This window comes from Dermacentor silvarum, chromosome 8, assembly GCF_013339745.2.
Source record: "Dermacentor silvarum isolate Dsil-2018 chromosome 8, BIME_Dsil_1.4, whole genome shotgun sequence".
NCBI lineage: Eukaryota > Metazoa > Arthropoda > Arachnida > Ixodida > Ixodidae > Dermacentor > Dermacentor silvarum.
Window position 1 is genome coordinate 28333382 of NC_051161.1, and position 26021 is coordinate 28359402.

A 26021-nucleotide genomic window follows, 5' to 3' on the forward strand; every position below is an offset into this window, starting at 1 on the left:
AACTGCGGCGGAGGTGAGAACTCATAACAGTAATATGGGGCGCCGGTGTCAATCAAAGCAGTAACAGGTAGGCCATCCACTTCAATGTCAATCAAGTTCTGATTGGTAGGGAGCGTCAACAGAGGAATTGGAGAGCAGGTCGGAATAGCAGCATCACCTCCAGGAGCTGCAAGCCGTTAGTTTCCCGAAGGAAAACGCCGGGAGTAAGACGGGGACGGGGAACGGCGTGGTGGGGGTGACCGAGAAGGTCGGCGTCGTGGGGAGGGCGAGCGGCTGTAATGGGCGGTGGTAGTAGTGGTCTCGGCAGATGTTTCTTGGTCAGGTTGGCTTGGTACCTGGTGCTGGCTTCGGGGTGGATAGCGGAAGCTGGATGAGCTGGGTCGAGAAGACGAGGGCCAAGGACTTTGGCAATATCGTGAAATGTGTCCAACACGTCCACATCGAAAGCAAATTGACTTGTCGTCAGGCGTCCGCCACGCATTTGGATCGCGATAATTTGGAGTGGGGTAACGGCGTTGGAGAGGGTTAAAGGTGGCCGAAGGGTAACTGTCAGGGTGGTTCACAGAGCAGATGGTTTGAAGGCCCACGTTTGCCAGTTCTTGACGAACAACGAATTGTATAAGGGATATCGTAGGTGGGGCATCACAGGGCTCTCCTCGCATTAAATGTGCGGGCGAGGCGATGCGGCTTCAATTTCGCGTCGAACAATTCGGGTGATGGTCTCCGATGTTGAAGGCTGAGTCGGCATATGAACATCCTCACACGTTGATGTCGCTGCCGTGTTCGGAAGGCGGGCGAATTGGTGGGCGATACGTCGGCTTTTAGCATCTTCGAAGCGTCGGCATTCAGTAATAATCTCGTTGACTGTCGAAGAGTTTTTAAACACGATCAGGTTAAACGCATCGTCCGCGATCCCTTTCAGCAGGTGCGCAGCGCAACCTTATCGGCATCTGTCATCTTGGCGTCAACCTTCCGGCAAAGGGTCAGCACATCCTGAATGTACGTCAAGTACGACTCAGTAGGCGTCAGCACACGCGAGGCAAGTTCTTGCTTGGCAGCACGCTGGCAGCCTGCAGGTTGGCCAAACAACTTGCGAAGTTTAGTCTTACATACGCTCCAGCTTGTGAGCTCCTCTTCGTTGTTATCGAACCAGGCCTTCGCCGTTCCCTTTAGATAAAATATGACATTCGCCAACATCATGGTCGGGTCCCACCTGTAATGTGCGCTTACGCATTCGTAGAGTCGAATCCATTTGTCGACCTCGTCGCCAGCAGTGCCGAAAAGGTCCCAGGGTCACGGGGTGGAGCCAGGACGACTGTTGGCATGGCGGCCGCCGCTGACACAGTTTCACCGCTGGTGGACATGACTAGAGTGGCGACTTGGCGGCCGCTGCGAAGCTCCGTCTTGCGTTATACCCCCAGCACTTCCACCAAGATGTTACGGGGAGGCAAACACAACAGGAAAACGTATTTACAGTATATTTACAAGGCGATCAAGCGTCAACCATATAGTCGAGAGCATGCGCCAGATCATCAGCGTCTTCTTCATCGATGCTCCTCTAGATGAATCATACCGTGACAATATGTAGTTTTCTTCTATCAGTGTGGTAATCGTGCTAAATTTAGCATTTAAGTTAAAAGGACAAGTTACAAAGCAGGGGCACGCTTTGAGACTTGAAACATTTGAACATATAAAGGTAGTACACATTAACAGCTGCTGAATTAACCTAAGTTGGTTGTATTATGTGCATAGCATGTGGTTGCTTTTTGGGAATGTGGTCATTCTGTAAAATAAAACTGCATTTGTTTGAAATAAATTGCTGAATCTACTGCTTGTGTGTTTTCCTGTGCTCTCTGTTCTGATTGCGTGTTTGAAAGCGCAGTGAGTGACTGCAGACAAATGCACAAGGCTTCACTTTATCATGTGGCTTGATAAAGAAGCCCCCTTCCATGCACACACACTTTCTTGTGCATAAGCCAATTAAAAGAAAAAAGGCCTACCTTTTCTCACGGATTTTAAAACCTGCCAGTGTTAAAAACAGAGTGAAGCTGGACAAATGCAATTTACTAGAAGTATTATTGCTAAAGCCTCGTGCGTGCAAAGTATGTGCATGCAGTGCTGGCTATGCCTTGGAAGAGCCCTGCAACAGCTTTCACCACACTGCTTGCTACAGCATTGCTGTATTTTTCAACCTGAGAGCAAAACTACAGTTCATCTCTAGAACTTCAGTAGCACAATCAACAGCTTTTTCTGCATGTTTGATGCACTCCTGGCCAGGGACTTTTCATCCTGTAGGCAAAACAGACAGCCGCCTCGGGCGGCATTTTAGGAACAGCACAGCATACCTTGAAAGCCCCTTGTTCACCAGTGAGAGTGGAGAGGGGCACAATAATTGGATGGTGCAGCAAAATACCTTGAAAAGCTGCTGCTTCTGGCGCCCATTTACAATGCCATGCTTGTAGACCTGAACATGGAGCAACCCCATTTTACTTTATTATTTAGAATACTGTAAGCCCAAAAGGGCTGTTGCAGGGTGGGATGTGCATATACAATAGAATAAAATCTGTCATCAATACTATAATAAGAAAAAAAATACTATAATAAGAAGAAAAAACTATAATCAAGAAAAAAAATACTATAATAATACAACTTATAAAAAAATAAAAGTCCAAATTCCGTTCAAAAAAAGTCAAGCCATCAACACCATTGAAAACTTCAGGAACAAGGTTATTCCACATAGCTATAGTGTGAACAAGAAATTAATATTTGTACACATCAACTCGTGAGTTATAGGGTGAAGAACATTCTTCTAGGTGGGAGCAGGTGAGTTAGGTAAATTTACTGTTCAACTGATAACGGAACTTTAGGCAGGCTATTTTTCTCCAGACATTCACTGTTTGCAGTCCTGCCCTTGTTAGCAGGGCTGTTGGAGATTACGTTCGTCGATAGGAAGAGTAAATAAATCTTGCTGCCAATTTCTGAACGCGTTCAAGTTTATTGATTTGGTATTGCTGATGAGAATCACAAATTACACTGGCATAGTCTAAGCCCGGGCATAAATGGTGCTTTTACTAAAATTTACTTCTGAATTATTCTACCAACGTGGTGTGGCTATCTATGATCGCCGTATAAAACTGGGGCAAACATTGCATGTCTAAAACGTACAAAAGCTGGCATAACTGTAATGAGTGACCTGCATTCATCTGAAATGTGTAACATTGCAAGAATGGGCCAAGCTAACTTAAAGATTGCAGAGTTTAAGTAGTCCTGGCACAATCTTTTTCTTATGCGTGTGTAGCTGTCAATCAGTTAATTACACTATGAAACTTTATATTGCTTCTGTGCACAAGAAATATATTATCCTTAATGCGAACATTTAAAAATGCCAAAGGCAGTTTGGCTCCACGATTTCACGACATCATGGCATGGTAGATCAGAAGCAAGTGATGCATGCTCCAGTTTGTGAGTAAGCCATGCCATTATTGTGCTATTGAATGCCGAACATGTCAAGGCCTCTCTGCACCACAACATTGGCCTTTCTTTCTTGGTGCACATTTGATGTGTGATGGGAGGAGCCACTTGGAAGGTGAGGGTGATGCTCCATGTTCCCTGAGAAGTACCAGTAGAAAAGTTTGTAGAGCAGACTCATTTTGTGCTGAATGCACAGAAATGTCTGAGAAGCTGCTGAGGTTGCGGGTTCGATCCTGGCTGTGGCGACCTCAGCAGCACAATTCTCATTCGGATAGGGGCGGAATACAAGAACGCATGTGTGGATTGGGTGCACTATAAAATACCTCAGGCAATCAAAATTAAGCCGGAGTCCGCAACCACAGTTGTGACTTGTAGAACACCAGAATTAAATTAATTTCAGTTAAGATGTTTGATAAGGGCCAAAAGAATATTTTATTTAGTGAAACAGGTCTTGGCATTCGTTAAGAATCGCTCAAAGCACACCCAGCTTTTCAACGGCATGGTGTGATCTTAAAAGCTGGCATGTGCAACCAGATTAATATAAAAAATTAAGCACAAAACTCCTATGTCAGTGCTTCTTTACGTGGAAGCATAAGGGACACTTGTCTTTAAAGGCGTCATCTAAATCCTGTGTAAATATTAATTGATGAACATCAAATGGCTCTACATCTAAGGCAGTGGTTCTCAAATGGGGGATCCGCAAAACCCCCACTAACAAAAAAAGCAACCAAGTTTTTCTTTTTTTTTTTTTTTTTTGTGGCCACTGCAAGTCTTGAGGCATTCTGGTTGGGGACTGCAGAAATGTTTTCCCTTCTACATAAGATGGCTGTAAAGCTTTTGTTGCAGTTTTATATCATATGCATGCAAGCATGCTTTTTCCATGCTTGCATACTTGAAAAGCAAATACAGAAACAGGTTGAATGTGGCTGCAGATATGTGACTCTGCTTAAGCGTGACTGCATCATGTATTGACAAGCTGTCCAGACTGAGTTGAAGTGGCACTTTTGTTTGACCATTCTTTGCAAAGTAGCAATAAAAGGCACCTGTTTCACGCCTAATATTGTGTTAGTTTATACCCCCCCTCTCCCGTCATTGCAAGTGGTCCCCATCACTTCCACCAATCCACAAGGGGTCACCGACACATCCATGGCTGAGAACCATGGATCTAAGGCAATTATAGGGTGTTAAGACAACAGGAAGCCGCAAGATTTTTGTTGTGCACTGTTCCTATAGAAACAATATAGGGAAACAACAAAACTGTTGAGCCTAGTGAAGAATTCATTCAAGATCCTTGTGAATTTGGCTAGAGGATATTCATGCCCAAGCCTCATCAGCGTGGCATCACTGATTTCAAATAATTTCATTTTGTCATTCTGCCAGAGTAAAACTTCTCGAAACCTGCTAGGCTGCACTTTAATTTAAAACCAGCACTTTATTAATTTTTACATACCACACACCTTTAGCAGCGCTTGAGCTAATGCTGGTCGTAATCTACTATAATTTAAGCCACATGGCCATTGTCATCGCATTATTTTTATATGGTCCTACAATATATTCCCACTGTGTACAATTGAAATCTCTGCCAAGGACAACCGAAACAGTACGATTGCAAACTGCAGAATTCCCCATCTGCGGAGGCGGCTGGCTGATTACCGTATGAGGTGCTTTGTGAGCTGGCATTGATGTCTAAATCTCAACTGCTCTGCAAGCATCCAAAACAGGCTTTGGGATACACTCTTACCACAAGAAGAGAGACTATATAATGAGTGTTGCCTATGAAATATGGCACACCCATGACGAGGGATTGGCCAGGATTCTCCATGAATGCAACATCAAATGGCTTCATATCCCAACTTAATTGATAGTATATAATACTGATGTGTAACAAAAGTAAATGACAAACTAAAAAAGTGACCAGGTCTACTTATGATTGAGCCACAAAAAGAAAAATGGAAACATGTTAATAGTATGAAAAAAAAAGTGCCTGTGATCCTCCCAGTAGCAACAATATGATTATGCACCAACTAACAATACTCTTCAGACACTTCCCAAGCTGTCACACCATTATCTACAAAATGCTATGGCCAACATGAAAAAGGCATAGCTGTCAACATGTTTTTCCGGCTGAATATGTTCAGAGAAAAAGAGAAAATTATTGTATTCCATATCCTCACATGAAACACTTAACAATATTGTTACAAGCCATTCTTGCACATTGAAGAAGGCACTAGCAAGGCGGTGATGGAAGACAATTGAAGAAGCACTCATGTTGTTATTTCCGTTGCAATACAAACCTACACTTGCTCACTTGAAAGTGTCAGTGCACAATTCGACACGGTAGAAAACTAAATGGCACCATGTACTGTTATGAAGAACACGGAACAGACATTCCAAGGAAATGCAAATACAGCAAGGAGGTATTCGCTGTTGCTGTCAACATATTTGGCCAGTCTGAAGGGTAACAATAAATTCAAAAAAACCTACAGGCCCACTATGCAATACTTTTTTCAAACTATGCAAATCTGCAATCTGTGCAAGTCCTTATTGATCAGGAAAAGAAAAAAAATATTTTGAGCATTTAACGAAAAATAAATGTTGCAACAATTCAGAAATGTATCCTTTGTACTTTCTAGTGACATACGGATAGAGACAGTCGGCGAGCACAGTTATTACATGAGACACATCTGGATCTTGAACTCATGGCAGTGCTGCAGGGCAAATACCACTCTCATACCTATGACAGGCGTCAGTTACAATACTGGGTTGGAAGGAAAACCTTTCAAGTGCTCCTTCAGAAGTCCAAGCATGTGACCGGTAAGTAGTTTAGCATGACTAGGGGAAAAATATAATCAATTTCACAAATATCACAACATCCAAATAGTGGCACCACCGCTTTGATTTTCAGCTGACAACTATTTTTGTTAAAAGCCTCGGCGCGTAAATGCAACCTGAGGTAGCTAGGTCACATGAAATTGGAAAATATAGCGGCTAATGTAACACTGAAATTTGCTATCTCGTGGACATGAGCGAAAACTTAATTTGAAAAGGTTTGCTCGAAAGCAATGCTTTCACGGACGTTCGTATAACCTGAACGTCGCCCCCGAGGGCTCCGTGGTCGCTGCGCATGCCTGAGTTGAGAGAAGGTGAGAAAGGAGAACAACTCTCCTTTGCCGGATGCGACGTCACATTGTTTCTTTTTTTTTGTTTGCTTTTTGAAATAGCTACTCTCGAACGTAGATCAGTCACGAATGTCGGGTGTCGGCTGCACCACGCTCTGCGTGCGCTATTGTGCATGTCGGAAAGGCCCAAGCGTGCGCGTCTTGTGAGCGCAGTTTCGTGGGCTTGGACTCCGCGACATTTGCTTTCGCCATATGTGAATTAACAGCTTGCCGACAGGTCAACCGCCGCTGTACTTCGGTGAATACATTGTTTTTCGTGATCCTGAAATAGCAAATGGTGCATCGCTGCGTTGGCGGCTTCAATTGAGTGCAGCTGCTGCGCATAGCAGGTGATTTAATTGCGTAAATACGTGCTACATTATCGGTGTAAATAGTGAAAAACTTAGGCTGTGAGCCTTACTACCGTCAGTCAGTCGGTTACCACATGTTTTGCTGTTATCCACTGCACATTTCTTCATGTCCAATAACGATCTGCTTCAGATATCTCTGTTGAAACGGTCTCTTCAAAAATCTGTTGATCGTGCAGCTTATTATATTTCTTCTTGTTTTTTTTCAGTCGGCCTTTTTTTTTCGCTTACGACTCGCGATGGGCAGCAGCGTTATGTCCGTGCACGCGTCCGTACACATGTGCACGGTGCTAAACTGGATGCACTACCTGCAAGAGAGAATGAGGGAGAGTGAGCTTCAAGTCACTCGAGCACCTGCTTACAAATGTTTTTTTCTTTGGGCACAGCATCGAAGCTGTGATTGAGGTAATGCCCAGCACCATATCGAATACAAAGCACAATACACCAAAATAGAGAAACCAAAAACAATTGCACGCACAACGCGTCACCAAAGCAAACACAACACCTGCTTTATATGTTGCATATGAGCTGAAACGGGTGAATCCCAAACTCTGCGAGTGTCACATAACACCTGAAAGCATTAGCTGCTACGAGAGAACCAGTGCGGTTAATCTGGCGAGCTATGCATGCATCTGTAGCCTAATGGGCAAATAATTGGGCTGCTGCACTAGGGACTCGTGTTCAATACCCACCATCAGGAGCATTACTAATTATTAATGAAGCTACCTGGGCAGGTGTACTAAGAAATTCGAAAATAGATCATGATAATGCTTTGCATTAAGAGACAACTTGCTGCCGGTTGGAGTTTAACCAACATTTTCTGCTTTGCGCTTGCGATGCTCTACCAAGTGAGCTACGTCAGCAGTTGTCCCAATGTCCATTTTCTTGGATAGTTTCACATGTGTACCAAACTTTGTCCTGGAAGTGCTAGACAGCAGAACAAACAGCCATGATGGCAGATGTGAAGTATCCTTTAAACCCCTGACATTAAATACAACATTATCTTAAAAGCAGGCAACTGGCCAATGAACACTCGTGTTCTACCTTGAGGCACTAAGGCTGCCAATGTCGAGACATTTGCATTTTATGAGCTACAAAAATCAGGGGAACCACGGAGCTCAATTTCTTGTTAGTAACAAGCACAGACAACGAAGCAACAGTGGCTGCATAGAAAAATGGGCTAGAGCTCACGACAAGCATTGGCAACTCACAATAGAATTCTTTCTCTACAATTCATTGTCTCAAGACACCTCGAAGCAAATTTTGTGGATTATACTTTTAGTACGTCTTTTGCGACTGCAAATTTAAATGCGTGTAATACTTTGTGGCAACTTGGAACATTTTAATGTTTAGCATCTCCATACTTTAAATCTGTGCACGGACAAGCTTTGCCACCATTTTAGAACAATAATTATCTGGTGTCATACACAATGACTCAAACCACTATTAGTTAAAGCAACCTTTAAAGGAGCAGAAGCATGCCCTTAGCAAATAGATATACATACCAGGTTTAGACTGAGCAAACTAAGCAGTACTTGTGGCCACTTGCTTTCAACAAGGCAGAAACAGGTCAGATGTTGACAAAGACAACAAATATAAGGTGCGGCCAAAGGAAATAAGCAGAAGCTGTAAAGACAGCAGCAGCACAGTGAAACAAATTAGACAAATGTGCACACCGCAAGCGTTCCTGAGGACAATACACAACGTCACTGCCGCAGTTAGAAGCAAATCCTCCTACAAGAAAAAAAAAAAAATATCAAGATTGTTTTGGTGTAAACAGCAAGTGTGTGGAGTTGTTTACATTATAAAAACAGCACAGACAACAATTAAGGCGGACACAGTATTTGTGTCATCTGCCTTCCTGCTGTTTTTACAATGTCGATTACGGTTGCAAAGGTACGCACATGATCTACGAACAACGAAAGCAACGGATGTGTATAGAAAGGTGAGCTGAATTCATACACTCATATATGTTTAATTTTGAAGGTGCCCGTAAAAGCGACAGCAGCAGTAAAGCGGGTTTGGTTAACAGCTTGCTCACAACGTACACATTGCGCGATTTAACTCCACGGCTCTCAAAAGAGTTGCTAAGAAGCTGTAATTGAAAGAAATACGCTTTCTTTATCTCACTGCAACAAATGAAAGCCTCTGACGCACCTACCGCGGTCAGCGCAAGCAGTGAGCAAGGTAATTGAATTGCATGGGTAAATAAGAGGCGCATAGCGTAGTCATCCCATAGAGATGGAGAAACAAAGACCTACGCACGAGATATATACCAAAGGACGGCATTCACCGATAGAGCTAGTTGAGTGCATGCATTTTCCGGCGCGTGAACGCTTCCGCCGTTCGTTTTACATCGGGTAACGCGTAGGAACTGTGATAGTACTTGTTGAAGGCACGAACGAATAAATTATCCTGCGATCACTACGAGACCTGCGACAACCGTTTCGTGCTCCTTCGAATTTCGAGATCACATCGGCCACAGCTCAAATACGCAACCGGTTGTTTTTACAAGTGTCAGCTAGAGAACGGGCAATCGCACGACACTCACCTTTGCTCCAAATGTGTCGCGGCAGCTGAGCAACAAATGTCATCAAGCCCAACCCTGCAATGTCCGCAATTTCAGCTACTAGGCAAGTGCAAAAAACGAAACTTGAATGCTCACAATGCGCGCGCGAACGAGGCGCGAACCATAGTGTCTGAGTTCGAGAGTAGCTAGTTCAAAAAGCAAAAAACAAACAATAATGTGACGTCACATCCGGCAAAGGAGAGTTGTTCTCCTTTCTCACCTTCTCTCAGCTCACGCATGCGCAGCGACATTGGAGCCCTCGGGGGCGACGTTCAGGTCTAAACAAGGTGTTTGGCGCAGCCGCGCTGCGCAGCACGCAAGTGGAGTATTTAAACGTGCTGAGGGGCGGGGTGAGAGAGACTAAACGCCGGTGCGCAGCTTAGCAAGTTCGCGAGACGCGCGATTTTGCTATCGAAACCATCGGTTAAACGCCGAAAGTTTCAGTTAGACGTTAATCCTAGAAAGTCAGGCCGTCAGGATGACAATCAAGGCTGTGTGCGTGTTGTCGGGCTCGGACAAAACCAAGGGAACTCTTCACTTCTCGCAGGAGGTGAGTAGAAAGTGGCATAACGGGTGTTCATTCCGTTCATTCGCGCACATTCGTCATGTGCCAGTTAGCAGGTGAATGTGCTTCAAGGAGCGTACTCGCAACTCATGCAGCACGTACTGCTACCATAGTTATGTAGCTATCTAGCGAGACATCTCGTCTATCCCGTACTCTTTGTTATTTGCCTGTCTGGGCAATGCCTCGCATTGGTCTGGGAGCCGGGACTCTGCACACGACACCATTACCTTGATCGTCGGTTTCCTTCTCGAGTGCTTCCACGACTATCAAAAGTTACGAATGGCCTTGGGGCCCCTAGAAAAGGACCACTTCGGTTATTAAGTTTGTATACGGCGTTCTGTTAATTATACGGTGGTGTTTCTTGCAGTGCGAGGGAAAGCCGGTTAAAGTTGTCGGCGAAATAACGGGCCTTGGCAAAGGACTTCATGGGTTTCACATTCACGAGTTCGGAGATAACACTAACGGTAAGTTGTTTCACGCCGGTTAAGCCAATTTGGTTGACCACGTCTCGCTCCACTTCCTTTTTTTCTTCGTTTTTGTTTGGTACTGCGCTCAGTGTGATTGGCAAACCGCGCACGCAGTGCATTTGTCTTACAGCAGGGACACCTGCTTGTAACAGGTGGTTTGTATCCTGCTTGTTATTTTATTTATTTTTCTTTTGCAGGATGTGTAAGTGCAGGTGCACACTTTAACCCGCACAGCAAGGAGCATGGTGCACCGACTGATTCGAACAGGTGAGACGCAGCAGCGCGTGTTTTTCTGGTCAGCTCATTACAATTTTCCTCTGCCCGCGCACTTTCCCCTTAACAGGCATGTTGGAGACCTGGGCAATGTTGTTGCTGGCGACGACGGTGTTGCGAAGGTGAACATAGAGGACTCTGTTATTTCGCTTTGTGGAGCGCACAACATCATTGGACGATCTCTCGTGGTGAGTGTAAAATCACCGTGACAAATAGCCATTGTTGCACTCGAATGCACAGGCTGACAGCACCTCCATGTTGGCTTGTTCTCGCTCTGTAGCGAACTTGAACAATCATTGAAGCCTCTCCTTACCCTTCTGTGCACATCATGGCGTGGTTGCCGATATCGGCTCACTCCGTAGCTCATGCTCATGACCCATTTTTCGCCAGGTTCACGCCGACCCAGACGACCTTGGAAAGGGAGGCCACGAACTGAGCAAGACTACGGGAAATGCGGGTGCACGGCTTGCTTGTGGTGTAGTTGGCATCACCAAGTAATTGTGGAAAATGGCACAATTATGATACTTCTTTGATGCGTTGTCAAGACAAATAAACACACCTTTTTCGTACCAAGTGTCCCCATTTTGTGTGTGTGTGTGTGTGGTGCAACAGCCATTTGCATTTCTGGCATGGTATTGCCTGCAACAAATATAGCTCAAATGCACTGCCATATAACAAGTTTGCATTATGTACCTACCATTGCTACCAATTCTGCAGTCACTGTGCACATGCTCCGTTTCAAAAACCTGTGCACTTTGGCCCAGTATCCAGACTGTTGCTGCAAACGGTGCTCCACAGTGATCAGCACCCTGCAACAACACCTGCAGAGTACTACCCCTAATAATTCTGTACTAGGTAGCGAGAACAGTAAGCATTGCTAGCTAGTCCCTACTCGGCAATTTGTGCTGGAGTAGCTGTTCTGCAAATTTTAGGTGTATGCTGGCTTTGCCAAATTGCAACAGTTGACTGCCAGTCTTTGCACTTGTAACTTAAATGGATATCTAAGCAACACTTCACATGCTTCAATGAACTGTTCCAATTCTTGAGCCGCATCTATAGTGTTCCATTACTGGTGCCAAATCAGTCGTCCAATCTTCACGTTGCTAAGAGAGTATTGTGCATGTATTGCATACAAGCAAAAAAAATGATATACCAGCAAACAATGAGAAATCAAAATGTCTTCAGACTAATGAAGCATGAAGTATTTTTGATAATTACGCATTAATAGGTTACAAAAAGAATGAAGGCAGGAGCTTTGGATATAGGAAATGTTGCCGAGCTGTCCCAAAAAAGTGGGAAATTTGTCCTGCGGAGCATTTTTTTTTTTTTCATTATCACTTCACAATTCTGACAGCACTAGTGCTGTGTCCCATGTTACCGATGTTTTTTTTTTTTTTTTTTTTTATAGCTTTCGTAAAGCTGCAAGACAGAACAAGTTCATTGCATAGCTTTACACCTCATTGGTGAAGATAGTGTGTACAAATGCTTGTTTCTCGTTCAGAGCACCAGAAATGCATTCCATTTCTGCAGTAAATCAGTTTATGAAAGGGCAGTACCCACTTGCACGCATGTTTAATTATGACAAAGCGAAAGAAGTGTCTTGAACGCTAGCAGGTCAACAATGTATCAAAGTGTTTATTGTTTATCAATGTCATCAAACAAATGCTTCAGAGGAAAAATCACATCAGTACAGGTCTAACCAACTACGACGACATGCCAGCAAGGAAGCATTCAAAAGGTTAGAAGGCTTAAGTATCGTGTCCATCAAAGGAATTCTACTTTACATCATAGATACAAATGCACTTCTGCATCCTAGTGTGGGCATACCTTAGAGAATTTGTAAAAGGAAGGGCGAGCCTAAACAATTTGTCGAGACGTATACTTCTCGTTGAGTTTGTTCTCGAGGAAGTTCCCTGGCATGCCATAAAATTGCCATTCAGTACAGCATCCATACTGTTCCTAAAGACTTTATGCGATTGAAAAAGCTTGAAAGTGGTTCAGGGAAGCATTCGAGAAAACTACACACAAGCCACAACACAGATTTTTTTTTTAACATGTTCACAAGTATCAACAAACAAGACAGTGGTCGAAATATGAAGTGGCATCCGACATCCAAGCGTTGTCAACCTGGACGGCCATTAACACTGGAATGAGACTGCAGCAAGTGCTTAGTGCCACATTTCATGCTTCCAGTTCAACAAGGTGCATGACCTGAAGCACTGCGGAAGAAGCAGAAATATTGTGAACTGTGTCATCTTGATGCATTGAAATAACTATGTAAAACTCTTCCTACACTGTTTTCCCATTTTCACAAGTAAATGGTGCTACCACCGTGAACTGCTACCTCCTCAGCAGTTCTCACATGCAAGGTTTCTTTAACTGAAATACAAATTGTTGGCACTTTTTCCCTGTTTGCTGCCTTGTTCACATCTCAGCTGCTACTTCTTGACATACTATTCTACTTGCAGCTGTATTTTCACTCAAGGCTACAGTTAAAACCACCACGAGTTCATATTGAAAGCATAAAATATGAAAACTTGTTACAATGTCACTATTTCTATATATGCCTCTATGAACATAACACGTTTGAGAGGACCAACTTTTTTTAATTTCAGAAATTTGAGAGAGCACACTGAATTGTGAGGAGCAACAGTGCAAACTAATCGGGTATCCAGACATGACAACCACTGTGGGTATCCCTAGCTCCTCTTCTGGGCAGAAAAGCAAAGTATCTTTAGATTTGATTGGTGCTGAGAAAACAAAACATGCAACTTGTCTCACAAGCTAGAAATTCCGCTACTTCTGCAGGCACTGAGGCCACATGGCTGATGTTAGTAGAACTTGAGGCAGCCGTCACAATTGAATACAAGCACTTGAGTGCAGACATTTACAACCATGATGTACCTAAACTGCAAACAGCAAGCCATTTGCAGTGGGAGTGATAGGTCTAAAGTTGCTTCCTGTACCCCCAACTAATGTGCAGCAGAGAGGGGGACGAATGCAACAGCTTTTCGTACTCAATAACAGTCTCGTTGCATGCAATGACTGAAGTGCCTACCATTCATCTACCATTCATCTACCTGTGAAAAACATAGGTAGCCTCACCAAGTCAGAAGTGCAGTCATCACTGTTGTTTCATTCAAAACATCAGAAATCTTTTAGTGCACACCCCACTGAAAGCAACGTCATGTTCGATTGCGAGCTTTGGCTTCTGGTGTTGAACACATAGTCTTCAAAACATAGTACAACAGCAAAGTGTTAATGCTTTCCGTGTCTACAGTGCAGACAATGACTGCACCATCAATTTCTTTTGGAACTATAGACGACACAAAATTGCATGCACTAAGTGCAGTTCAAAAAAACAAAAAAGACTGCACATGCATAATGTTGCATATAGAGCCAAGACAACCCAAATAATAATAAAAAAAGTCTTCACTGTGCTTTTCGATGTACACTGAAATGAGACATACAATGCAATGAATTGATTGATGGGAAGACAAAGCAGAAAACACATGGTATGATACGGTGTCCAATACAGCATGCAACGTGTGAAAAATACTAGCTGTTTTGACTGTTGCAACATGAACCTGTTAGAAACCTGCTGGATGTGATTGCAAGTATGGCTGCTGGTACAAGGAATCGTACCACGAGCATCCTGCTTCAACGCTTCCCATCAAGCTCAAAAACAGTTGCATGTATATGCTATAGGCATGTGAACAGACATCACTCGCATCTCTTCTATGTCAATTAAAAAGGCACAGCAAAGCTTTTTGTTTTGCCAGAAGAATTAAGCCAGCACATCTGTGCAGTTCGAACAGCCTAAATGAAAGCTGTTGCCCCTGGTTTGAGAAATAGATATGTTTAAAGAGAGCAAAAAGGTAAAGGTGTTGAGGTGCTTACACTAAGTCTCATCTCTGCCACTTCAGGCTTTTCCATTCCACAACACACAGTACTAGGTGCACTTGGTGCCAAGCTGTTCATTCTTTGCACAACATCCACGACGCAAGTACACATGAAAGGAATGGTAGGCTCAGCAAACAAATTAGGAAGAGAAAGTTCATAGATGAAAAACTGCACCTGCTGAACACCTGGCAACACCATTTGACAGTACGCTAAAACTACTATGAAAGCAGAAAAATGCAGCAGCTATAAACAATTAAGTGGTTTTAAGAACGTCTGTACACACTAAAAAGACCTTTCACTACACCTTCTCTTCCTAGCAAACTGTAGAACACAAAAGGTGCTGCACATGGCTACCAAATGGATACTGCAATCTCTACCGACAGCCATCCACAAAAAGGCAGCCCATGCTGATGCAAGCAAAGAGATGCAGTGCCAGTTGCATTCTTCTCACCCGCCAACACAACTGCCAGCCTTTCTGGACTTGGCAAATTGCTCAAGAACACAAGCTTCACAAGACAATAGACTACTGTGGATCATATTTACGACAAGTTATGCTGAGCTGCTACACATGTAACACAGCTCTTGCAGGCTCCTGTTCAGAAACCATACAAAGAATATCCACGCAGAAGAACAAGGCAATGTTCCTGAAGGAATAAAATGATCCAAAATTAATAGAAAAAAAAATCAATATTCACCTATAAAAAATCCGATGGCACATAACCTTAGGTACTTCAGTGACAAAAAAAAAAAAAAAAAAACACGATTAACATGTACGACATAGATATACATATATATATATATAATTATACGCTATAGGGTACCAAGGTGGAACTAAACGAGTTATTCTCTGGCAACTTATTAGTTCCTCAGGTCAAAAACAAGAGACTTAATACAGCAATCCACTTCTGCATGCCATTAGGCAAACTTGCGCACAGAGGCACTTTCCGAGCTCTTCAAAGTCCAGGCGGTTTCTTTTGCCTGCTTGTTTCAAACAACATGCTGCATTTCCTAACCCTACGCTGTTCCATGCAAACCCTTGCAAAGGCCTGTCTCTTTCAAACAAAAACGCGCGCAAATGCAAGTGCTTGAACAGCTACTCGGTGACAATGATAACAACGAAGCAAGTACACACGCAAGAACGTAATGGGTTCGAGATGGCCGACGAATGCGCGCTGAACTCCGTACCGACGAGTCCAAGGAAGCTGTCACTGAATGTGTGCAAAAGGCAACAGAGTCGATGTCTTTTTTTGTGTGTGTGTTTTCCCTTCTCTGGAAGAAGCAGGGGCCCGTCAGACCTCTGTGGACGAATGGTGCCGTGCCTTGTTGGCTCGTCTCCTAGCCAGTTCAGACGCTGCAACGGGCTCCAGGTTTGGGGGCTTGGGGTAGTTGTTGATGGCTCTGAATGTGGCTGCCATGGCACCCTGCAACACAAGGAAAGACCCAGATTACCAAATTCCAAAGATCTGCAAACAGAATACTTAAAAACCATGGTAAAAAAACGATACTGGAAAGAAAGAAAGAAAGAAGGAAGGAACAAACCCACCTCGAATGCCTTTACACTTCCATTCATCCCATACTATTCAGGCAAAAAAAAAAAAAAGAGCCCACAAAAAGGAGGACACACTTTGCTCCATTCATCTCTAGCCGATGGCAATGCGCACTACGCAATCAAACAAGATAACAGCAGCCGAAACAGAGTCCGTAATGGCAAAACATACAGTGCAATAAGTCTACAGTAACAACGCGTCATTATTCATTGGTCTGTGGCTGCTAAAGCAGCATCTACTTAACACACCCCCTCGCACGCAGACCTCTCAACCTGTGACCACTGCTGTGACCACTACAGCATGAAACTATGAGCATTAGCTTATTTCAGAGTATTTATCCGCTAGGGAGAAACTGTGCTAATTGCATCCCTCCCCCATAGTAACCTAGACATGCTCCCCAGATTTTTCTCTTGCACAAGGGTCAGGAAAACACGGCGTATCTTTCGAGTGTCTGGGCCCACTCGAGAGATACACTCGAACCTTGTTATAACGAAGTTGAAAGAGGAGCTGAAATTACTTGATTAGTATATCCATTATTGCCATTTACTGCAATATATGGCCAATGCGGTACACAATTTTAAACATGAAAATAAGAAGACGGCCTTGCGGGCCGCGGAACCGCTACACGGCCACGCATGCGATGAAATTTGAATAAAACAACAAAAGAATCTTCTGCTTATGCTACGCGCGACTTAGCACCTGACGCGACAGCCTTTAGAGAGCTGCCTTCAGTTCCATTGCGACGGTCTTTCGCGTCTGCCTTCCACTTGGCTCGTGCCGGTCAAGCAGCCCGTAGCACACAATACAGCCCTCCGCTGCGAGATCGAGGAGGCAAGTGAACTTCGCCGCTCCAGCTTGCCTCAGCCGGCTCGTGGCCTCAAAGATTGCACTTATGCCAATGCGACCTCGGAGGCCGTGCCCAGCTTCCAGCCCGCGTGGTGCACCGCAGGGTGAGGGAGGAGCGAATGCACAGCCTGGGCGTGACCCGCGAGATAGCACCTGGGAAGGTCTCCAAGGCCAGGCCCAGCTGTGGCTGCTTGCATGGCATGCCGTAGTGAAAGAAGTTAATGCACTAATCTTTCGCGCTGCCGCACGTAGCCGTGTTTCATGGTACGACTTGCGCAGACTTGTGTGTGACCCCCCCGAGAGTGCGCCAGGGAGATATCGGAGGCTATGCCCAACTGCACCTGCCTGTGCATCGCGCCGTGGTGAAGTGAATACACTAATCTTTAGCACCGCCATGTGTATCTGCACAGCGTGGCGCTGCTTGCACAGCCAGGCACGCGCAAGAGAGAGAGGTCAGTGGAGAGGTGCGATAATGAGGTGCAGCTTGTGCACAGTTACGTGCGACGGTGAGAAAGACCAGTGTTGCTCGACGCTGTATTCAACGCGGGGACGCGGGAGTTTTGAACTGCCGTGGCGAACGAGTGCCGAACCCTGCGAAAAGCAATTTACTCGGCACGCAACGGTAGGGTATTTTTGGGTTTCGGAGATGAATTTAGTTCGTTACATCCACTGGCAGAACAGTTTCACTTCTTTAAAACAATGTTTTAAATACATGGACTCTATGAGGATTTCAAGGGAAACTTCATTTACTTCGTTATACAGTGAAAGCTCTATATAACGTTGTCGATAAAATTGGCAATTTGCTTCGTTATATCGAAATTTCGCTGTATTGAAATTCAACCTTTTTAATAAGTACGGTCACTGATCAATTTTTCTTGCATGGAAAGGTGCTGCAATATTTTCCGAATTATCAGGCAGTCGAAAAAAGCAAATTTGAATAAGAAAACATGTCATTTTCTTGAATTTGGGAGTTGGTGATGAATTATAAAGTTTCATGCCAAGTCGACGATATCTTCATATCGGCAGTACAAATTAAGTGAACCCAGCCACGCTTTCGCATCCACTCTGCCCCCGCGGCTGACAGCGTCGTCCACAGTGGGACAACACTACAATGAAAAGCACCGGCAGCAGGGAGCGAATGCTTCGTCTGCCTCACTTCAATGGGTCTCCGAAACTCAAGATTACGCAACCTCCAATACTAAACCCGCGGGATGACAGCTTACATGATGCCACACTGTCTTGGCACGCCCACTCTTTTCACACGCGGCAGATTACCGCTAAAGCAGGGTGCACGGCTGCGTGTGCGCTCAGCCGTGCTAGCAGCCATGCGCAGCCACGGCCGAGACGTGCACGAACTAAGTGACATACTTTGTTATATCGAGAATTTCATTATATTGAGGTTTAACTGTATACATTATTTCGTTATATACAATTTTGTTATAACAAGGTTCGAGTGTACTTGAAACCCATTGTTCAATACTAGCGCTCAGCTTGAAGGCAGCTTCCCATCCTAACAGCGACTGACCATCACAACCCAAAGTTACAAATTAAAATGGGAAGCAAGAGACGAACCTTCACCAGATGAGGCTCCTGATGGGAAAGCCTGCTGACTGGAAGATTGTTCTTGTTCACAATCCAGGCATGTCCCAACACATCAGCTGCCCTGTATCTTTGCTTTGGGTCCACATGCAGCATTTTCTGGACTAGATGCTGCATACAAGATATAATCCCCAGTTAACAACAAATATGCAACGCAGATTTGCCTCGTTCAGCTCTGAACACGAAAACGAGCCAACAGAACACACCTTTGCCGGACTCGAGATATTGGCCCAGTTTCCCGACATTAGGTCAAACCTCCCTTCTCCAATCCGGGCCAATATGTGGTTTGGTGTGTCGTTCGGTCCATTAGCAAAGGGTGTGTGCCTGTCGGGGAAGTGAGACACATGAGGATAACGGCTGGAGCTACAAAGTAATAGCAGGACAGGGCAATAGTGAATGCTCATAATGCTGCAAAGTGAGCTCCTGCGCCGCGCATAATGCCATGGAGAAGACGGTGCCTTGCCAACTACTCAAGCTAAGCTTTGCAGCATTATGCACGAAGGAGGAGCTTGCCTGATGAATTCTGAATGCTCCGTTCCTGCTAAATTTCATGTCACTCGATTAAAACATAGTTTGAACAAGGAAATTTGAGGTATATACACCTTTGAGGCTTCCACTCCCGTGCACCTGAAATGCTATGTAATTCTGAATATTCGAAACCCAAACAGCCTACTTTTTTTTTTTCCCCCTTTCTTTCACCCCTCTCTTCTTTGTGGTTCTTGTGCACCCAAAGTTAGCATAATGTCAGCCAGTACTTGATCAATCATTCAGGCACCTCTTTCAACAATGATTAAAAAAAATTACAGCATCACCCTAATATAAATGTAGTGGGTGCTTCAGCAAAAGGCTATTTAGTAATGCTCCATCAAGGAGTTAGCTGCACAACATATGCAATTTGTTTCCATACACAGCTGGCAAGCACAATTACTGGAAGCAGTTACAAGAAGACAACAACTAAATGCAATCAGCGTAACCTGGGCACAGACAAGCCATAAATAGAGCTAACAAAAATGGTGGCGATGAGATGTTTCTTGGCATGGCCTTCACGATTACTTTCGCTTAATCTGAGGGAGCTGTCGCTGAAGGATGCAATGTGAACACAACATATCGATTTTTCACAAGCCTCGAATATCATGTAGAGCCTAGCCCTTGCAGTGACAAACTCTTGTATTTACTTGGTATTATACATTTGCACAGCTTGTTATTTAAATTTGTTATCCATCATGAATATGTTAACATGGACACAAGCACTCAAACATTCAAGCAAGGCTGCAATATGCCTGAAACAAGCTAGTGGCAAAGGAACTGCATCATGTATCTTTGGCATTGCAAACACTTGCACAAGTTGCGGGACCAACAGACAAAGTGGTTGATCAACGCTTTAGCCACTATCCCGCCCGCGATGTCATTCAAATGCAGCTGTCCACATGGAAGGTTACATGTACATTATCTTTTCGTCTACTTTCATTTTCCTTTACCATATTATCTTCAATTTCAATTAATTGTAACAATTACCTTCCCCCATGCTTTCTATGGCTTCATTATCTATCACTTTGTATGATTGCGACTGAATTTCTTCAAGAGACTCACCCCGCCAGCATGGTGTACAACAGTACACCCATGCTCCAGATGTCACAGGCCTCGTCATAGCCCTGCTTCTTAAGCACTTCGGGAGCCACAAAGTTGGCCGTGTAGCAAGGAGTCATAAGGAGTCCATTCTCGGCACGCATCTGCTTTGCAAAGCCAAAGTCGCAAATGCGCAGGCTCTCCGGACTACCACTTTCATCTGCATACATGATGTTCGATGGCTTCAGGTCACGGTGAACCACCTGCAACATTGGTCAACAAAGCACCGATTAGCTTCCTGGTGAGCTTGGCAGCCTGGAACTTTCTAGTGTTTTACTGAATTACGGGAACCAGCAAAGCGCACCTTCTTTTATAGTAGTTAGAGTAAGAGTGCACATACCCGGTACAATGATCAGAAGAAGCACACATACTACTGTATCATGAGATGCATAAACCACACAAGGAAGTGCAACAGACCAATTTCACGACAAGTTTCACTAAGCCCCAAGTACTATGCCATTAGTATAGCGATCGTCAGTAGGCTGAAGGACAACTAGGGTATGACACATGCTGTGTTTGTACCATGACAGACACACTCGAGATCAAATGGCAGGGAGTTAAGAATAGAGAGATTATACTATAGGAGTTGGGCTGAGGAGACGTACCCACAGCTTCCCCCTAAAATTTACAGGAAAAACCCGCTGGCATTCTTGTCGGTATTGTGCTCGATGTTGCCTTGAACCCAAGTAAAGCAGAAAAAGTAGGAAGATTGATGTGATCATGGTGCCTGCAGGGCCATTGCGCATGACCACTGAAAGCGGTGAAGTTGGTTTGTTACAGAATACAAGATTTAATGTGCAACAATTAACGACCACTGTACAGCAAATAGCATGTGCAGCAGTTGCTCTATACCAGACAGTGCGAGTGCAGATGCGTGATAGAAGAAGAGAGAACTGACCCCGTTGTCATGCAGAAACTTCATTGTCTTTGCAATAACTTCCAGTACAGCGCTGGCTTCTCTCTCACTGAAGTGCTTCTGGTTTAGGATCCTATCCAGGAGCTCCCCACCCTTGAGTAGCTCCATGATTATGTACACAGAGGTGGCATCCTGGTAAACCTGTTTATATGAAGAAGATAAAATGGCAACAAATGAAGCCTTTGAGCCATACGACACACATAAGAGTGTCATCAGGGCTGCAAATTAAAAAGAACAGTTACACGTTTTTCAGGGGTGTTCAAGCAATCGAAAATTTCAAATAACCAATCGAATACATATATAATCTAAAACCAATCGATTACCAATACCAATTGAATCACTATTTGCAAATGTGCTTATTTTTCTCATAGTTTCCCATGACTTCACACTGCAATCTGTGCATGATAAAACATGAAACTGAAGAAAATTTACGCAAATTTTAACCCAGCCACAGTGGACACAAAAAATGAAGTTATGTAGAGCACACTGGGTCGCTCAGGGAGCCAGATTTTTCCAGATAAACCACAATCATGCATTCAAATTTCACTCGGGCATCACATTCAGCAATGAGTACAATTTATGTTTCAACTGTGTGTTCTAGGAGTATTTCGAATAAATTTGATTGCAGCCTTATTTAACAGTGGCACCATCTGCTGCGACCATTCCAACTAGAGAAAAGTGTTTTCTCTCTACCATCACTGCAATCAATGCGCATTTCTGTTTTAGTCTCAGATAAACACAGTTAACAAGCTCACAAGACTGCCTTTCAAAAGTTCATTCTACTAATGCATGACCACACATGCTCCAACAGCGACAGAATCAGCTAAAGAAGTTTTGGAGCAGCTCTGGGAGCAGCAAATTTGACACTCTGGAGCAGGTTTGGAGCATGAATTGTCAGTTTCAGAGCAGTAAATACGCATCTTGGAGCAGCTTCGTAAAGGTCAATATGAGTGAAATACAGGCAGATGAAGAAAAGGTGTTCTTTATTTGACTTCGCAGAACACTATTAAATTGTGGCAAATCAGTTCTGCGGAAGCCCGCTGGCGAGCACAATTCATGACAGGAAAAAAATTGCCATCCACCCGACTGTAGCATGAAGCCGCAAAGCAAACCCACACGGGTTTCTCAGAAACCACCATTAAGATACATACCAGATGTGTGAACTAAATGTGGCGAAGAAAAAGATAACCGAGGGCTTTTCGTGAACGGCGCCCATTCTCTGTTGATAGGCTCTTGTTAATGATAGTTGAGCTTTTTTTTTATTGTGAATAAACAACTAATATTTAAGTTTAATGAGCTAACATTTATTACCTAACTTTTTCAATAAGGTGCCAATGCAGAGGTGGTGGAATACGTCGAGAAATGACCCAATAACAGCTAATATAGCAACCTAGGCCTTGTGTGGTCTTTTTTTTTCCGACAAACATAAGGCAGAAAAACAAGAAAAAGCCTGCGAAATTGAAAAAAAAAAAAAATAAAATAAAAGATCCAAGTGACAACGCGTCCCCGCACGAGCAGTAAAAGCAGTCTCAGACAGAACCGTAGTCATCTGGTACATTGTGTATATAACAAACGTGCAAACTTGGGGCGCGGTTTTGCAACAGTTCAGCAAGCAAACGGTTACAAGATCATGCTACCTCACATTTGATAAGGACCGAAGATGCGCAGCAATAACTGCTAACGCGTCAAGCAAAAAGCCCAGACACTCATTAACAGTGCCCCTATTTGATGAGGTTTGCGTAAAGATTGATGCAATCTTTTGTGTGCAGAAGCATTGTCACAATCACAGTGATTTTTTTATTTATTTTATTTACAGGCTTTCTTTCTTGTTAAAAAAAAGGCTTCACGAATCCTAGGTTGCGTTAAATGTGTTTATCAGTCATTTCTCAACATCATCCACAACTTTTTAATTGACATCTCATTGATTAGGTAAATTTCTAGAGTTAGCTAATTAAACGTATTTGTGCGCAATGAACGTGAAATATTCACAGTGGCCACGATGAACAGCCCCAATCAAGGTACAGTGAACGCCATTTGTCTAGTACCTTCTGGTAATTTTTAATTCTTGGCGACCTTCAGTTAAGATAGAAAAATACCGCAGAATAAATGTGAAGTGACATGCTGGTCATTGAATAGTGGCCAGTATTTCACACCGCTTGCCAAGAAAAAAAAACTAGGATATTTTTGAGAACAATAAAGGGATAAAAATGTTCACTGGCTTTCCGATCTGCTTCGCCAACTAATATTTCGAATAAGCTCGATTATTCACGGTACTGCCACAGGCACTATAAAGCCAATGTAAAACAGCAACAGCTATTTTGTGTGCCGATTGATCGTTTGTTAAAATTTTCTGACTCGATCAGCTAAGTGGCGTCGTGAACATTGTTGCTGTGAACACAATTTCAGAGGTTCGCGTTTTCGCCAAACTTTATTTGCGACCACCATTTACGGCCGCTAAGGTTGACTAAATACAAAACTTTACATCCTTTGCTTGCTTTCTGTGGCGGCAAAAGCTTGATTTTATGTAGTGTGGTCATGCAGAAAATAGTGTAGCCCAAGTGCAAATTTCAGTGACGCTTGCGCTTGCCATTGGATATTTGTGACCAAGAAGTTTCAGGAAAACAAGCAGGTCGTTCGTCAGTGGGCCGCACTATCATATCGGACGTGACGTGGCGCACGTGCAAAATAGATTTAGAATGTCACACACACGGTGTTCAACCATTATTCGAAGCAGATTTAACAATACAGCACGAAAGTGAGTGCTAAAATGAATAACAGAACTGATGAGCTGCACGGTGAGCAAACTGTACAACCTTATTTATTCAGTGCGGCTTTGTGACCCGACTGCACCATGAAATGAGCACCAGTTCATATCATCTGTAGCTAGTCTGCATATGTGCAAACGCATAATACTTATATAAAATATTCGTAATGCACTGTATAGCAGAATATGGTTTTCATTTTCTTGCGGCCTAGTTACAATTATCCCACCAAAGACACCCACACTCCAAGGATGCTGACGCTGAAACGGATTGCTTAGGCTTGGATTGCAGGGCTAGGCGCTAGCAAGCGCATGTTTATGGCTGTGTGGTTGCCACTGAACACGCACATCCTGCTAAACTTGGCAACTTCCTTCGAAATAAAATTTTTTGGCGCAGGATGGCGCAGCACTTTCATCCCTGTCCAAAGAATCATTTTTTCTTCATAATGTGTAGTGCAATGACAAACTCGCTAATATAGCGAATACAGTGGAATCTATTTTATATGATCTTCACTGGAACCGGAAAATAAAATGTATCATCCGAAAATCGTCTTATCAGAAATGCATTGCTCCTATAAGACACTAGCCGGGCAATGAACCAAAAAACTTATCCCGAAAAACGTATCATGCAGAATCTTATCAACGAGATTCCACTGTATTGGGATGTCAGCAGTGTTTGATATTAATGATAAAAAAGGCTCTCTACAATTCTAAAGCTCTTCGAAAGTATTCAATATCCAACCGAGGGGGGACGTGGCTTTGAAAATCAACTTCCTGATTTCCTAATGGATTTTGACGAAAATTGGCACAAATGTTTAGAATGTCTCCCTGATACTTCCATAAAAGTTTCAGAGTGATGCCTTGAGAACATTTTATTGAGCATAATTTTTCTCTCTTGAACTTTCTGGAAGGCCTGGGGAAGCTTAAAAAACATGATGGAAGGCTCGTTGAGTATTGACTGCGTAGCTCAATGAGTGCTGAAGGTCGTGACAGTCTTATTTTCTTTTTTTTCGCAACACAAATTTTTTAGATAGTCATTTTTCACGTTACCTTCGCACCAAGCACACTTTCGGGGTGAATGAATAGCCACGCCATAAATTTATAAAAAGATAAAAATGCGAGACTGTCTTGACCTGCACTGTAGTCCAAGGAACGTGACAAAAGAAAACAGAATCAAAATAGGCTAAATGGTAACGAAGAAATCAGCTGCAGAAACTGAGCAGAAAGGCGAAAAAACAGTTTTGAGAAAACGGCTCTCAAAATTTCACCTTCTCTTCAGTTCTCTAAAACGCACCAAATTTGTAATCTTTGATGTGTTTTGTGACGTGGGGCTTCTTGGACATGTGGCTTCTGGTCTGCTGAGCCTTCATTCTGCCTTTTTCATGTTTGTATGGCATTCTTTACTGCTGCTCTACAAAGAACATGGTTACAAACCTGCGTTACAAACCAAGCGAGGTGCAGAACTATGTGGGCATAAATATACAGTAGTTCTAGCGTTGTGCCTGCAGACTGCCTCATTGATAGCAGTCTCTAGTGCAGTCAGTGAGGCATTGTTTTCTTTTGGTAGAATCAACCATGTTACTGAATGAAGGCTCTCGGCAGCCTTCTGAATCATCTTCCATTGACAATGGCTATGGAGGTTTGTATCATGCCTCACTTCTGCAGCCAGGTGTCTGTGCCAGCCCAAGTGGCCTAGTGAACAGAGCTCATGATGAGGTTCTCTTTATGAAGGGGTGGTATGATAGGTATTGTTACGAGATATCGTGGCATTACAGTAATAGAGTCGGCGCGCTATGTGCTAAGTCGCGGATTCGCAGAATAGACGTTTGACGAGCTTAGTCGCGCAGTCCGAGGTGCCGATGCGCCAAATGCCTGGTCGCGGGTCCAAACGCTCGGTAAGCTCAATCAAGCAGTCCGAGGTGCCGACGCGCGAAATGCCTAGCCGCGGGTCC

General features: G+C 43.7%; 2 protein-coding genes and 1 long non-coding RNA gene across 12 annotated transcripts in view; 1 reads left to right on the plus strand and 2 right to left on the minus strand.

Annotated features, from left to right (window-relative positions):
• The window catches only part of LOC119460913 (superoxide dismutase [Cu-Zn]), a 29352-nt gene extending 17949 nt beyond the window's left edge, over nt 1–11403 (plus strand). The window contains exons 2-6 of one of the 2 annotated variants that reach the window (XM_037722051.2): nt 10005–10116; nt 10499–10595; nt 10796–10865; nt 10942–11059; nt 11262–11403. In XM_037722051.2, coding sequence (XP_037577979.1) covers nt 10045–10116; nt 10499–10595; nt 10796–10865; nt 10942–11059; nt 11262–11369 — 465 coding nt within the window. In that variant the 5' untranslated portion in view covers nt 10005–10044 and the 3' untranslated portion in view covers nt 11370–11403. The remainder of the gene's footprint in view (nt 1–10004; nt 10117–10498; nt 10596–10795; nt 10866–10941; nt 11060–11261) is intronic. The other variant, XM_049672728.1, reaches the window with a different exon arrangement.
• LOC119460917 (ribosomal protein S6 kinase 2 beta) overlaps nt 1–26021 on the minus strand; it is a 58545-nt gene that overhangs the window by 15338 nt on the left and 17186 nt on the right. Inside the window, exons 15-19 of one of the 8 annotated variants that reach the window (XR_007468424.1) lie at nt 21291–21449; nt 20357–20595; nt 18973–19090; nt 18740–18877; nt 14459–16195 (exon numbers count right to left, since the gene is read on the minus strand). The exons of 1 other annotated variant lie outside the window; for it this stretch is intronic. Coding sequence is in view for 4 of the 7 variants with exons in the window: in XM_037722044.2 (XP_037577972.1) it covers nt 16064–16195; nt 18740–18877; nt 18973–19090; nt 20357–20595; nt 21291–21449 (786 nt within the window). In the remaining 3 variants the exon portion in view is untranslated. Of the gene's footprint in view, nt 1–12945; nt 16196–18739; nt 18878–18972; nt 19091–20356; nt 20596–21290; nt 21450–26021 lie in introns of those variants that run through there. 6 more of the 8 variants (XR_007468425.1, XR_007468423.1, XM_037722044.2 and 3 more) reach the window with 6 other exon arrangements.
• LOC125947597 (uncharacterized) lies at nt 2813–9684 on the minus strand. 2 transcript variants are annotated; one of them, XR_007468427.1, is made up of 4 exons: nt 9549–9684; nt 8503–8623; nt 7054–7305; nt 2813–3609 (listed from the first exon to the last, which is right to left on the minus strand). It is a non-coding gene; the product is annotated as an uncharacterized LOC125947597 (long non-coding RNA). The 2 variants fall into 2 exon arrangements; XR_007468426.1 differs by having other exon boundaries at nt 7051–7305.